The sequence below is a fragment of the Monodelphis domestica genome, chromosome 1, assembly GCF_027887165.1.
Source record: "Monodelphis domestica isolate mMonDom1 chromosome 1, mMonDom1.pri, whole genome shotgun sequence".
In the NCBI taxonomy this organism is placed as follows: domain Eukaryota; kingdom Metazoa; phylum Chordata; class Mammalia; order Didelphimorphia; family Didelphidae; genus Monodelphis; species Monodelphis domestica.
Window position 1 is genome coordinate 84,396,134 of NC_077227.1, and position 16,472 is coordinate 84,412,605.

Here is a 16,472-nt window from a genome sequence, read left to right on the forward strand (position 1 = left end):
TCTTAGTAGCAATTCTAAGACAGAAGGGCCAGAGCTAGGCACACAGGGTTAAGTGACTTGCTCAGGGTCACAGCTAGGAAGTGTCTAACACCAGATTTGAACACAGGTCCTCTCCACTCCAGGGCTGGTCCTTTTTTCATTGTGCTACCTAGCTGCCCCATAAACTTTTAAAGCAAAACAAATTTGTACCTGGTGCTGCCTATGGATGCATACATACTCGAATGGATTGGTAATCTCTCTAATAATGAAGATTGCTGCCTGTGTCACCCTCATTCAGGTCTTTCTAAAAGTTCAACACAAGGGCATTGAGAAATGAATCCATGTCTATGGGCCTTGTTCTCACTACATGACCAATCTATCTTCCTTTTTTATTCTCATACATTTCTCTGATGACATCTTTTACTTCAGCTCTCCCTCATAATCCTCATTTGTAACCTGTTACCACTGCTCATGCCCACCACGTGTTTCTTGTTGGCCTCTGAGTAATAGTTGTTTTGAGTTTTTCAGTCAGTAGTTATTCAAGTCTGTATGAATATATGTATAAATGGTGATACTTCAATTAATAAGACAAAGAAAGAAGGAGCAGGAAGAATAACTGTTGTCACCTTACAGACTTCTGAGGTTATTATTTCATTTGATCCTCACAACAACCCTGAGAAATAAATATTACAGGTATTAAAGATGAGAAAAATAAGGCTGAAAAAAGGTACATGATACACTTGCGGTCTGAGAATTAGACAGTATCTGAGGCAGTAGTTCAACCCAATAGTTACTGCCTTCAAGATTAGTGTTCTATCCATTCTATCTTTCAGAAGTTGGTGGTGTATGTGAAATCTTCATAAGTCAGGTAAAGTAGGTTATGTAGCTCAATATCAACATCCCTGTCAAGATATATATGTATGAACTCTCTATACCCATTACTCTAGGCCAAGAAATGAAAATGCAGATGAATTGTTGACTGGGTATGGACACTCTAAACAAGAGCAGCTGGGCTCTGTTTTCAGCTCTATTCTGTTCAACATTTTAAACAATAATGACATTACAGGAAGACACAGTTCTTATTCATCCATCTCAAAATTGCAGATGACATGAAGGTAGGTGGGATAACAAAGATGCTTGATATTGGGCCTATGAAAAATCCCAAAGTACATCGAATTTGCAATTCAATTACTTATTAGGAATTAAACTACAATAAATATAAACAATATAACTCAAAAAAATGAGTCAGGATTCAAAAAGAACTTAAGCTAGAATGGCTATAATAAAATGCAATTTAGTAAGAATAAATGTAAAGCCCTACACTTGAATTCAAATAGTCAATGGCACAAGTGCAAAATAGAGGAGATGGGATTAGACCACAATTCCTGGGAAAAGAACCAGAGGTTTCAGTGGTTCAATATAAATCATCAGGTTAAGATTAAAATTCTCTGGAGATTATATATTAATTTATAATTATTTACTAAATAATGAAAAGCAGGGTGGAAAAAGAAAAGGCACATAGCCACAGGGTCAGTCATGCACTTTCTTCCCTAGCTATCCCCAGCTAGCTGCTCTCCTTGAGCCTCTGTTCACTTCTGCTGCTTGGCCAGAAAGACCCTCCAGACTTTCCTTCATCCATAATTTATACCCTCATGGCATCACTTTTTTTATGTCTCCCTGAATGGTCAGATTTGACCTCAGTCCAGGTCAGAGGCCAGTGTTCCGGATGCCAGGAGTCACCTGGGACAAGAGGCAAGTGTCTTCCAGAATAAATGTGAGATGAGGCAAGCGTCATCTGGGATGCCAGGGAGCTACAAGGTTTCTGGCACCCTCCCTGAGTCCCCCTTACAACAGAGAAGCTTCAGGCCTAAGTCCTATTCCAGTCAAAGGGGGCGGGGAGCAGTGCTCAACCAAAACCCAATTGACTAGAGAATGAGTTTTCAAAATCAATATAAAACTTTCCTTTTAACACCCCAAGACTGATCTCAGGGCACCAAGAAAAAGGGGTGCAAACTGGTGTTAAATTCTTACTATCAATATTATGTGACAGCCAAAAGAAGGGTTGCTAATTTAGGCTACATTAAGAGGCACACTTTTACAGAATAAAAGAAGTCATAGCTCTATTGTACAATGTTTCATTATGGAATTAGACCACATACTGTGCTCAGTCTTGGGTGCCAAATTTTAGAAAGGAAATTGACCAGCTGGAGAGCACACAGTGGGAAGTAGTCAGCACATTCATGGGAAAGAATTATGGAAACTCAGCCTATAGAAGAAAAGACTTAGGACAATACGAAGGCTGTCTTCAGATATTTGAAGGGCTTTTATTTGAAGGCACTATTTAATTTTGCTTGGCTCCAGATAAGAGAGAATAAGGAGCATTGGGTAGAAGTTGAAGGGGCAGACTAGTTTGTAATAATAAAAAAAAGCCTTCTTAACAAACATAGCTGTTCATAAATGGAATGAACCACCTTGGAAACATGAAGGGTAGTTCATCTCTACAGTTGTTCAGCAAGTACAGAGATGACCACCAGTTGGATTAGATAACCTCTGAGACTGCTTCTAATTCTGATAGAATATGGTTCTCCAAACCAAAGAATACAAATATACAGTTCAATTAGCAGCTTGTTGAGAACTGTGATTCTTTAAAAAATCATGTTTTTTCTTAAAGAATCACAGAACTGGGGGGCAGCTAAGTGGTCAGTGAATTGAGATCCAAGCCTAGAGACAGGAGGTCCTGGGTTCAAATCGGGCCTCAGACACTTCCTAGCTGTGTGACCCTGGACAAGTCACTTAATCCCCATTGTCGAGCCCTCACTGCTCTTCTGCCTTGGAACCAATACACAGTATTGATTATAAGAGGGAAGGTAAACATTTTTTAAAAAAGAAAAGAATCACAGAACTGTAGAATTTCAGGACAGAAAGAAATCTTTCTGATCACCTAGGCCAATCTTCTCATTTTGTAAATGAGAAAAACTGAGGCCTTGAAAAGCTAAATAATTTTTCTAAATCAGTGGTTTCCGTATTTTATGTAGAAATGCCTGATTTAAAAAATTATGTCCACTCACATTTTCTTCTTGGCCTGCCATCTATTCAAATTAAATTATGATTATTATAAATTTTATAGTATATAAGCATATTAATTGATTAAATTCTTTATGTTTATAACATATAATTAGTAATATGGTAGATTTTTTTTAAATGTGGGGGAGCTAAAAAAATAATTGCAATTCTTTTCAACTACTAATCAAAATTAACATTTTTGCCTTTATAATGTAGAATAGAATCCCATTTCATAAAATAAGATGTTACAAATATTTAAAAGAATTGTTTTTTAGTCTGTAAAATGATTAATTAGCAAGTCTGTACTTTCTTCTTAACTAGTTTATTTGAAGTTTAGGCATCTTTAGAGAGGATCTCAAAAATATCTTTGGAAATTTATTATCTAGAGTCCTAAATATCTCATAAAAATGCTAATTTCATCTTTGGGTATCAGAGTATAGAATCTCTGTCAAGAGAAAATTCCTGCTTTTAAAAAAAAAACTTGCTTTATCTTTATCACCTCTAAGAAGAATGTAAATTTCTTCTCATCCAAACATTCAAAATAATGGCAAGTGATTTTTTGGAGAATGAAATGGCAAACCATTTCAGTATCTTTGCCAAGAAAACCTCATGGACAGTATCGGTGTATCATGGTCGACAGGGTCACAAAGAGTTGGACGTGACTGAATGACTAAGAAACAACAAACATAATGTTAGTGAAAAGTAATGTAATGCAGAAGGTTTCATAATAAAATACAAGTACCCTTTGCTTTCTCTTCATAAGTTTATAATTTTACAATAAGCCTTTTAAAATATACATTTTTTAAAAAAGGTGGCTACTCTTATAACTTGAAAAACTGTATTCAATTCCTGCTTATATATCTCTCAATGCAAGTGTTTATCTGTGAAGCATATGTGTCCAAATCCATGGGACTACTTTTAAAACTATGGCTTGCATATTTGCATTTTGATACTTGCATTAAGTTCTATCAGTACAGTCTCACGCAATTCTACCATGTTACATAATGTTCAGTTAAAACTCTCTATTGATTATGTTGAAATTTTCTCTTGATGTGGCATTAGTAGATCTCCAGCATCAGTTTCAACAATGTACCCTACATATGTAAATAAATGAACATCTTCAATTACATCTGTTATTTCATCTACCTATAAGTCAAAATAGGAAGATTTCAGTTTCATCATTAATTGATCTTAGTCTCATGAGCAATACTCCTTCTCTCCAGGTTATTTATAAGTGGAAACATTCAAAGTTGCTCTGTATATTATTTGACATTATCAATAGTTGCAAGGTAGTAACAACATTTCTACTGAATGACCTTTTTCTATTTAGCAAATTTAACAAGTAACCTTAAGAAATGCAAAAGGGTCATTTACTAACAGATTTTTAAAAATTTTTTTGCTTCAGCAGTGTATTCTGCAACAAACTTTTAAGAAATCCTTTCCATTTATTATGATTAATTCTATCTGCATCTGAACAATTTACACAAAGCAAACACAGAATTCTTTCCTTTCTATCAATAACTCTGCTTGTGAATCTCAATGAGAAGTATCATGAATTGTACTCCAGTTGAGATTTACTTTGTGTTTTTTTTATTTCTACTACTCAAACTGTCTCTACTTGTACTAGTTTTAGATGCTCCAGTGGTTTTTCTATTCAAACTGATTATGCACTTATCTATTACAAGGAGACATTATTTCTACTTTTTCTTTAAAAAATTAAAATTAGAATATTTAGCTGTAAAAAATGAAATGTTCAAACCATTTTCTAGAACTCTTTTCAAATTATTCTAGTTATGAAAGCTGAATTATTTTGGAATCCAGATTTTAATATACTTACTCAAATGGATGATGTTGAGAAACATGACAGGGATTATAGCACTTTTAATTTTCAGTTTACATGTTCAAGTTTAAATGCAACAAACAGCATTGAAACCTCAGTGTTTAGAGCTTTGTCTCTAATGAGGTGCCAACTCAAATTTGATCTTGTTTCTCAATTACTTCTTAAATGACTGCACTACCTTTGTTGTCAATTAGAGGCAAATTTGAGTTTTCAGTCTCACTTGTTTATTTTGATTTGAACTTTGTTTTCCCTGAAACAAGAGGGTTAAAGGATACAGGAGCTATATTCATAAATATTTGATTCCAATGTTTTGGGCACTTCTGATTGTTGGAAGTTTTCCTTACACCAAAACAAAATTTCTTCTTTGCAATCAAATGTCATTCATTGATCCTAGTTCTGGTCACCACAACCTCACAGCTCCCAATTAAACAGAGCCAGAGAGAGAGAACACATCTAGTCTCTCTGGTCTGGTGTAATTCTTCCAAATCTTGAAGACAAAAAAAAATCAATTATAATAATAGTAACAATGACACACAAACTACCAAAAATAAAACAACAATAATTTCTCTTATCCTAAAACTTCTAAATGAATATTTTGAACACAAGACATTTGTAAGTCAATTCTTGAAAATTAAAAACACATCTTTTAGTAAAAATCATTGTCATAAACAATACTTAGACTCCCAGGTTAGCTTACAAAACCCTGTTTAATACATAAAATCACTCTAATATTGCATACTTGCCATGAAAAATTACATAAAGTAATACTGTTGCAATACCAGTGCAATTAGTTTTTAATTCATGAAATTCAATTTTAGCTCCCTTTCAATTGCAGTTATCATATACAGTTCTTTTTCTGCTCCAAAAAATTAAATATATAAAAATATATAGTATAACTTGCAAAATTTTGAAGAAACATATTAGAATGAAGCAGACCATTATGAAATAATTCTTTTTTTAAAACCCTTATATTCAGTCTTAGAATCAAACTGTATAATGGTTCCAAGGTAGAAGAGCAGTAAGGGATAGGCAATTGGGGGGGGGGGGGGATGTGAATGACTTGCCCAGTCATACAACTAGGAAATGTCTGAGACCACATTTGAACCTTAGATGTCCCATCTTGAGGCCTTGCTCTCAATCCACAGAGCTACGTAGCTGCCCCCTAAGACACAATTCTAACAATCATATTATTATCCTTAAAAAATGGTCATGCTCTAAGTTAGGTATACTCAATTTGCAAAAGACCTCTCTATATAAATGGCAAGTGATTGTCTTTCACCCATATATCCTGGCAATCCTTTCAACCTCCTCTTCCTGTCCTATTAGTTTCAGATAATAATGATATTATTATTAATCAGTAATAACTGGTTTAATGTTATTTAGATATTGCAAAGTGGTATAAGAGATTAAATTGCTGCATTTGGAATAAAAAAGACATGATTTCAAATTCTATCTTAAACATTTACTAGTTGAGTGACTTGGAAAGTCTCAACCTCAGTTTGTTTCAGATTCCTCATCTGTAAAGCAGGTATAATAATAGCATCTATCTCACAGGTTGTAAGGATCAAATGAAGTAAATATAAAGAATTTTGCAAACCTTAAAGTACTATAGAAATGCTAGTTACTGTTATTGAACTTTGACTCTCATAATCAAATTCTGGTTATCTGAGGAGCTCATCTAAACCCACATCCCCTCTTTTCTAGCAATTAAAGTGGAACCTATCATTTATCATAATGATAATAAATAATGCACATCCATGTAATACTTTACAAAGCAGTTTTACCTACAATGACTATACATCATTTTTTCCCCTCTGTGGGATGGTACCTAACCTATCTTTTTCCTTCACTGGCTGAAAACTGTTACTGCCCATTCAGATAATTTTCTTCTCAGACATTTTCAGTAACTTCATTATCCAACTTTTATTTCAGGGAAAAATCTCTTCATATATGAGCCAAAAATTAGATTTAATCATGGTGAAATATATTAATAATGTCAATGACACATCAGTAATAAATTTAAGCCATAGGTTTATGAGTTAGACATAAGAATTAATTCCATTAGTGTCTAAAATATTTGGAAAGGGCCAGATATAAGAACCAAAGAGAAATCCATTCAGGAACCTTTATAAATCTCCAATTGCCTCCACATTCTCCTCTATATAAATCTGGTTTTCTTCAAGAGCTAGAATGTCATATAAAGAACTATTTCTTATTCAGTTTTCTTTTTCTGTTTTAATTATAGCATTATAACTATTAATTCTGACTATATTTTACCATGAATACACATTGTTTCAGTTATACGTAGGTTAAGTAGGTTATCTATGGGCTAGCCTTGGAACCAATCACCATTTATAATATTTTCTGTGAGAAAATGAAAATGGAATATCATATAATTTTTTACACTACTAGGAGTAATCCATTTGTTACATTCAGACCTTTTCTACAATTTTGGGAAACTAACAAAAGAACCAGAAATAATAAAGTCTGAAACAGTTATGTGAAAAATTCCTTTAAGTTACCCTGCCCCCAAGTTTATCTGTAACTAATGGTTTGTTTTTTCTAATCAAACTTTATTTACTTAATTTCATTATGTTCATTCATTCTGATATTTGAAGCAGCAATTTAGAAATTTAACAAAGAACTATCTCTAGTTTCCTTTGATTACAGCCAGTAAACATTTAAAAAATCTACAATATGAAAACAATATTCCTGATACAACACTTTAAAAAAAGACAACTATTTTAGTAAGACACATAGTCATTTGAGGGTGATTTTGAGAAGCGATTGTAAATATTAATAAAGGAAATTTACAATATGTTCTAAGCTTTAATTTACTATTTTGACATGTAAAGTTCATTATTAATGGTATTAAAGCCTTTTTTAAACAAAGAAAACTTTAAAAAAAGTTTTTCCTTAAAGATTGTGCCATACTAAATATCAAGATCTGAGATTAATTTTGTGTACCAAGTTAACTAGTATCATAACTATCAACAAAGGGAAAGGAAATTAGAAGATACTCTAAAGAAAATGAAAACATCTTCTAGCATTATGAAGCTTGAAATGCTTGTAAGTTCTTTAAAATTTGTCCTTGAAGAAAAATTATTCTGGATAAGATAACTTTAGCTTCCAATGAAAGGTCTAGAGAAGCTTTTAAAAGCCATCATTCTATAGCTTATGAAAAACCGGCAAAGTATATATACACCTCTATGTGACAGAAATTGAAAGGTCACAATTAGGTGGTAAGTCACTAGAGAACAGGTTCAGTATAGTGGGGGAGGGAGCAAAAGAAAGAAAATAGGAAAAATTTCCTTGCCTAAGATGACAAATAAGCACCCTTCAGATATTCCATCCCTGAACAAGTGATACAACTGTCTTTAAACAATTCTTCCTATTAGACCCGGACATATACACATTGAAAAGGGATAGGAACTGGATCTGTGATTTCATTGGTATAGGAAACTCTCAGGTCAAGAAACTCCTTCTAACAAGGCACCTTCCCAGCAATTTGTAATCTTAGAATAATGACTTGACTAGGATTGTACAACCACCAGGGATAAAGGGTGAGAACTGAACTCCAGGTCTTTCAGGCTTCAGGTCTAGCTCCCTATCATTATACCTTATCCTCAGGATATAATAAAAAATGAAAAATTAACTAAATATCAAACCTTGGTGATATTTCAGAAGCTTTTAACATTCAATTTGAAAACTGCTTCAGGAAGTCTACAGTAAAACTATTTTCTTCAAATCAAAAACAAATTAGCCATTTTACTTATCTATTCTCTTTACATTCATCAAAAAATAAGACTTTGGTAATGAATTAAGATAAATAATCTCCCTTCCTTTCCCCCAAAAGGTGCAATTCACTCTTTGAAGATACACCCAGAGTCAATCATCCCAGCTCTGGGAGCTCCCAAGTGACATTAGTGGGTAGACCTACCCCAGAAGCTGCAGTGCTGGAAGCGGTGAGGATGGGGGGCAGCTTCTCTCTCTCCTCTTCTTTCCCTTTCTCCTCCTCCTCCTTCTTCTCTTTCTCCTCCACTGCCCCCGTCGCTGCCGCAGCAGCCTGAGAGGGTCCCCGAGTGTCCTCATTCATGGTGTCACCCAGCGGCCGCGGAATAACCTTTTCTGGTGCGAGAGGGAGAAACCGTAAAGTGGCGGGTGGCTAGCAAGGGACCGCGGCTCTAGGACTGTGCTGCTAGAGAGCTGGTTGCTGGGGATGCTGGGGATGCCAGAGATGATGCTGGGGATGCAGTAGATACAGAGGATGCAGTAGCTGATGTCTTCGCCGCGAGAGGGCTCCGCTCCAGCGCCTGGCAAACACCTCCTCTCCTCCTCTCCTCTCCTTTCCCCTCCACCCCCAGGCCGGAACACCAGGCAGCAGCAGCCTCCCTCTTTCCCCCTCGCTTGTTCGCTCCCTCCCTCGCTGCGCTTCCGCCCCCGCCCCGCGGCGCCGCCGGCGACAGCGGCTTCCTCCTGCCCACCGAGCCCCTCCCCCCACCGCCCCCAGCTCCCTCGCGCCCGCTCAGTCACCTGGGGGCTCCTGCTCTCCCCCTCCCCCCGCGCCCGGTTGGTGAGTCAGTCACCTGGGACCCCGCATCGCCCGCCTAGGTCCCGCGCCTTCCTCCCGCCAGCGCCGGCCCGCGCCCCCGCTCCAGAGCCGCCGCTAGCCCCAGGGGAGCGCTACCAAGCGAGAGCCGAGCTCTCGGGCATCCACCAAAGGCGACCTGCCCCAGCCAGCCCGGGAGCCCCAGGAGGAGGGGCGGCCTGCGTAGCCGCCATGTTTGTGTGAATGGGCTGGGGCTGGAGGCGCGCCTGGAGACGGGCCCCAGGGCCTGCGGGGGCGGGGCGCCAGGGCAGAGTGGGCGTACGCCGCGGCGTACGCGCGCTCCCGCCCTGCCCTGGCCGATCTGATCCAGGGTCACTCGGTCTTCTCTCGCCTCTGTGCCTATTGAGACGCTTCAGTAATCAATCCCAAGTTTCTCCTTCCTACCTCGCCCAAGGGATTCAGCCAATACCACCAGCTTTTCCCTTTTTCTCGAAGTGCTGGAAAAGGAATCTCTCGTGGGGCAAAGCCATAGACAGTGAGTTCCTTAATTCTCTAAGAATGAGGGCTCTGATTCAGGAAGGCTTACTGCACCACGTGAATAAGAACTTGGGCCCAGGAGGCCCTACCAAAGCACTTTCCCATCAAGCTTTTGCTCCCTTTCTAATATCCCCATCCCTCTTTCGTTTTTTTTTTCACCCTCTTTTCCCCCTGTCTTGACCCATCCCCACTCTTTCCTATCTTTCTCTTCCTTTGCTAAGTCAAGAAGTTTTTTTAATAAACTCCCCCAATCTAATTCTCACAAGATATTGTATGAAGAGACTAAGGAAGGCAAAAATTAGCCCCTTCCCTCAAAGATCTCACATTCTAATGGGGAGACAAATACACACACATACACACACACACACACACACACATATATATAGGCATATATAACATTTAGTAAGTTTACGATGTAGCTATACATACTATATTGTTTTAATATACTCTACATAAACATACATATACATGCAACATAACATACAATAAACATACAACACATGCATAAACTTATACATACCTATATATAACATACAGTGAGTATATATTGAAGTCTATGCCTATATATACTATACATATACATGCATATGCACATATGGCATATGTTCACATATGTATACACATACTTAGGGATACTTATATATAGTGGGAGTATAGCATAGTATATTAAGTATACATATCCACAAAAAACTAAGTCTATAGATTCTTATACATAAGTATACTGTATATGTTTTTTTTGTTGTTGTTGTTGTGACTAACTCTCTGTGACCCCTTTTGAGACTTTTTTGGTAAAGATACTTGGAGTGGTTTTCTATTTCCTTCTCCAGCTCATTTTACATATGAAGAAACTGAGGCAAACAGGTTAAGTGACTTGCCCAGCATTACACAGCTAGTAAATGTCTGAGAACTGTTTTGAACTCAGGTTTTCCTGACTCTAAGTTCAGGGTTTTGTTCACTGGACCACCTAAATGCTTATATATTAAATATAAGCTGCATATAATGTATAACATTTTATCATATAGAATATCATAAGTTGTTTATAAAACACAGTGTAGATAGTATAAATGAAAATTAATCTTAGAGAGAAGTAACTAGCAGTAGGTGGGCCAGGAATGGCATCCTATAGAGCAATCAAAAAGTGTTTATTAAACTTACTACATACCAAACCCAGAGCTAAGTTGGAAAATATAAATGGAACAGTCTTTGCTTTCATAGACCTCATTTCCCCTCATTATACTCTTCCTTTCTGTGTCTTTCTATCTCTGGCTTGCCTGTCCTATTCTTTGCTTCTTTATAGGCAGCAGATGGCCTATCTTGTCTCTGCTACAACTTCATGTGTAATAATGGCATAGACATCAGACCAGATCCCAGATTCTTGTAAAATATTGTATTTATTCAGCACCTTTCTTATATAATATGTATTATAGATAACACATATATAAGTACATATATGAATGAGTTAAAAATTATAAATATAAAGTAAAATATTTCCCATAAAAAGATAAAATCCAGAATGTTAACAAATTCTCAATAGATTTTTATGCCTCACCTCAAACACATATTCTCATTGTACCTGTCAATCATATGTTTTAAACAAATTTCTAGTCTGACTATGAAATAGAAATTATGCTAAATACTTCCATATGCTAGAATGATAAAATATTAGAGCTAAAATAGTCTGAAGAATCAGAGATCAAGTGACTTGACCAACAGTTAAATTTGAAGTATTGTGAATTTCCAAAATATTAGATCTAGCCATATTTAATTGTAAGGGGCTTTTAAAAGGCATTATATGTCCCAATAGAAATGATTTTTGAATTATGGTAATATTTTGTTTTACTCATAACATTGTGACCCTTTCACTAGCAGGGGCTACTGTATCTTTTAGCATGATACAATGACACCTTTTCTGATGAAAATGTTTTGTAAACAGAGACTCTGCACTAATCAATCTACAGCATTGAATGTTAATGTTAAAATCAATGTTTAAAAAATTCTCTAAATTATAAATGCTAGGTTTTCTTAATTTCAAGAAAGTCTGCCTTGTTGAAATTCACTAGCTGTCACTCCCTATTTTTATTTTCATTGAAAATGGTTTGGAAATGTATTATCTACTCAGCAGACAAGTATTTATTTATTAATCACTCTTAGAGGGAAAAAGAATCCATCTGTAGACATTATGAACTGATTTTACTCTGAAATCTCATTCTTTTTCCTCCTTAGTTATTCTTGAATTTGTTTTCAGGCTTCTCCTTCTATCTTAAACAAACTATGCCCCTGGTGTAGAGCTGACTTCCAAGTATGACTATTATTGAATCTCATTTGAACAACATTGAAGTTATGGTTTTAGCTTTGTTTTGGTTTGTGGGGGCAAATAACTAGGAAAAATTATCCCTGGAGTTATAATTTTCAACTACATTCAGTAGTTTACTATACAAGTGCCTGGCTGAAAAATGACTCAGAAGTAAATACCTTATTCTTTTTCATTCCTTATATTTTATTTTTTTGATGCACAATAACTATAATGAAGGTATGTGCCTATGAATGTGGTAAGATTTAATAGAATAAAATATTTAAAAGCAAATGTTTATTTAAAAAGCTATTTCTGAATATTGAATTTCTAGGATTATGCTAGAATGAGAAACTATACATTTCCCTACTTTTTTAAAGGCCCAATTACTTTCATTATGTAGTTTTTGAATATTTTAGAATTATCTTTTACTTATTACAGAATATAGTCAGTTCAACTTTCTCCCTATAAGGCATGGTAGTGGAAAAAGGATGCTAGGGAACTTGATCCTCTATTTAATTCATTTTTAAAAGCTGTTCTGTTATTATGTTTATGGGATTTTATAGCCTTTTTATGAATTTAGGTTGCTAGCTAAGATTTAGAGCCAGAAGGGGCCACAGAGATCACTTAATCCAACCTAATCATTTAACAAAGGAGCATAATATAGAGATCACAGAGCTTTGACAATTTTGCTGTCATTCTGGTAGCTTCCCTATATATGAATTGTTTAGCATAATATTTCATTGTTGTGGGAATTAACTCCACTGAGGTAGATCAGAAAATGCACTTCCATGGGTAGGTTTATAAGTTTCTATTCCCCCTCCCCCAAATTTACTACTTGATGTCTAAACATCTATTGATAAACTCTTCCCAGTTTGATCAGACTCACTCTCAGACAGCAGACACAATCCACAAGGTCCAAACTCAGTATGATCCAAAGGTATGGATGGCCTTTTAGAATCCAGGATCATCTCCATGCAATAATTGGATATTACAGCAGGCCTTGGTAGGGTGAATTTATCATCACTTAAGAATATTTATATCAAGAATACCCCGAGATCTCTGAATAATAATGCTATGCAAACCATTGGTCTCTTTCATTTCTTTATATCAGGTATATGTCCCAAGTTATTTTATGCCATCCTTATTTGTGCTCATCATTACAGTAATTAAATCTCTCTCTCTCTCTCTCTCTCTCTCTCTCTCTCTCTCTCTCTCTCTCTCTCTCTCTCTCTCTCTCTCTCTCTCTCTCTCTCTCTCTCACCCTTACCTTCCATCTTAGCATCTTAGAATCAATACTGTGTATTGGTTCCAAGGCAGAAGAACAGTAAAGGCTAGGCAATGGGGGTTAAGTGACTTGCCTAGGGCCACACAGCTAGGAAGTGTCTGAGGCCATATTTGAACCTAGGATCTCCTGTCTCCAGGCCTGGCTGTCAATCCACTAAGCCACCTAGCTACCCCCTCAGTAACCAAATCTCAAGAAAAAAGTTGATTTGGTTTGGAGTACGCTGCTGAATTCTTTGTAGAATTTCTCTATTTCATCATTTGCTGCAATAAATATCAGTCTATAAACTGCAGATATCTTTAAGGCCATTCCCTTCTCTATGCTCAGGGATACTATTATTCATTACCCTTTGGGAGCAATGAAATCAACTATAACAGTTCTGTCATTCACCACTCTAGGAAGAAGCTGTGAAATATCCTTCTATTTAGCTTCTAGTTCTTTATATCTACTGTTCTCATTTGTAACAAGATTGGCAATACAGATAGAGTTCAATTCTTCCAATAATGTATTAACTCACTGATCACTGGATAATGAAAATACTAACAACTAAAAATGCAGATAATCTCAAAAATGTGATTTCAAATCCTTTTTTAGTGGCTTAATGTCTGTTAAGTGATTAGAAGAGTCCCTGGCATACAGTAGGCATTATATAAATACTCCATTTTCCTTCCCTTCTTCTTATGCTATAGATAATAATAATAGTTCATATCTGTATAGTACTTTAAAAATTACAAAGCACTTTACGTACAGTTAGTATACATAATAACCTTATAAAAATGCAGTTATCATCTTCATTTTACAGAGTAGGAAACTGAAACTAAGAGTGGTTAGTTGACTTATTAAAAATCACAAAATATCCATGACAGGATTTGAACCTATCCACCAGATTTGGCGTTTAGCATGAATTTCAGTGTCTAAATAAACAAACAAAAAGTCATGTTCAAACATCCAAAAATGGGACTGAAGGAAAGTTTTTACTTGAGTCCAGTCAGAATTTTGAGTTCATAAAGAACTGAATTAATTATTCAACTGTACATAAAGGAAAGAATCACTAATTTTAACTAATGATGAATAGAGATGAAAATATGTCTGAATTAACGAAACCTATATTAAAAATACAGTTCCTTTATTTCTTTCAAGTATGTGCCGTAATACCAACTAGGCTAACTTTAACAGTTGCCAGATGTCCTGACAGTCCCACTAAGGAGAGTGTATAATTAGCACATTGATTATACAATGTGTGACTATAAAAGAATGTTACTGATTTTTTTTTTACAAACGTGTCAGAGCTTGTACATTCAAATGAGTGTTCTTCTTCAAGGATATCCTTCTGGAATATTAATACAACAATAGTGTTACCATTGCTTAAATCATTTTTGGAATTTCCATCAAAGCCTGTGGTACATTAAAAAAAATTCTTTGTCAGAGGGTGTATTTGATTTTCTCTATACCTCTGACTCCTACCTTCAATATTAATGATCATGTAGATATCACTTTGAAATTTCCCTCTCTGGTCATCATCTTACCTTTCCTTCTTTCCTTATGCTGAAAAATAAATGTACCTCCAAAAGGAGATATGTGGATAGAGAAGGACCGAGATGGATTGGTGATGAAAAATTCACCTAGGGACCTTCCCAGGGCCAGTGAAGTGCAAAATATCTTGAGATTATATGAAAACACAAGTTAATTTTGCTTATCAAGGTTAGGGAACTGATAGTTAAGATACAATATGTCCCTGATTCTACAAAATCTACTCTACCTCCACCCACTTCCTATGCTCCTCTCATGAGAAAGCTCTTTTGGTCTTCTTAAGCCCTTCTTATCAGCTTCCTGATCTTTCTAACCCCCAAAACCATATGACTGACTATCAATACTAAATGTCTCAGATTATTATTCAACTAACTTAATTGTTTATAAAAGGGCTAGTGAGAATGGATTCACAAGTGGAATGAGTCCTTTCCCAAACCTGGGGTTGACTTCTTAGGTAAAAATTCCAAACTTCCAGATGTTAAACCCTTTGGTTTACCTTAGCCAAATTACCACAGCCAAATTGTCCACAGCCCTGCAGGGAAACTCAGATCTCCTCCTAGGTATCTTCCAAGACCCAAACCCTCCAAGTTTCTCCATGAAACCAGTCAGGTTACAAGAGCTGATAGGGTAGCTCTTCCCCCTTCCAGCTCAGAGATAGGACAGTTGAGTCCTGACAATTAACTCAGTTAACTCCCCAAACCCTCCTCTGCAATGCCTTCTCCTTCTAGAATCTTTTCCCAGGGTTCATGGCTAAATTCTTCTCTCTCCCTTTTAAGGACAACTTTTGCATTTTCCCTTATCCTTTATTCTTCTATCCTTACAATGCCTTATTCTTAAACTTCTTTATCTTCCTCATGAACTAGTCCCTCTATTCCTCTTTGTTGCTCGATTCTCCCCCATTTATGATTCCTTTTCTGAACTTGTTTCCTTTCTTCACAGCCTTTACCCTGAAGTTAACCAATTCAACAATACACTGTTCTCCATCCTTTGATTTCTTGTTCCCATGTCTGACTCTTTATGTGCTTCTAGTAATCCTCAGCTACAGATTACTTCTACCAAACCCCTTCTATGATTCTCCTTAGTCATTAAAGGTTGCTAGAGGAAATCATGCAACCACACTGCCATAAGTCCATTACAGATTCATGTTATCTAATATCAGTTCTTTGCTCATGAGGGCAGAGCAAGATTTCATTCTTCCCTGATTCATACTCCATCACACTACTCAAAGCAGATGCTTCAGAGTCTCCTTTCTCCAGTTCCCAGTGCCACCCTACTCCCCTCCGTTTCAGCAGATGTCCTCATCTCTTACATCACTCAGAAAACTGACACTATTTATCATGAGCACAGTTGCCAAATCTTTTCAATTCTTCCTTCACAATATCTCTTGCATCCATCTCTT

General features: G+C 36.3%; 1 protein-coding gene across 2 annotated transcripts in view; it reads right to left on the minus strand.

Annotated features, from left to right (window-relative positions):
* Nucleotides 1–9,735, minus strand: part of HECTD2 (HECT domain E3 ubiquitin protein ligase 2) — a 126,597-nt gene extending 116,862 nt beyond the window's left edge. Inside the window, exons 1-2 of one of the 2 annotated variants that reach the window (XM_007478819.3) lie at nucleotides 9,469–9,735; nucleotides 8,823–9,010 (exon numbers count right to left, since the gene is read on the minus strand). In XM_007478819.3, the coding sequence (XP_007478881.2) occupies nucleotides 8,823–8,978 (156 nt within the window). In that variant the 5' untranslated portion in view covers nucleotides 8,979–9,010; nucleotides 9,469–9,735. The remainder of the gene's footprint in view (nucleotides 1–8,822; nucleotides 9,011–9,468) is intronic. The other variant, XM_007478820.3, reaches the window with a different exon arrangement.
* Nucleotides 9,736–16,472: the final 6,737 nt, after the last annotated feature.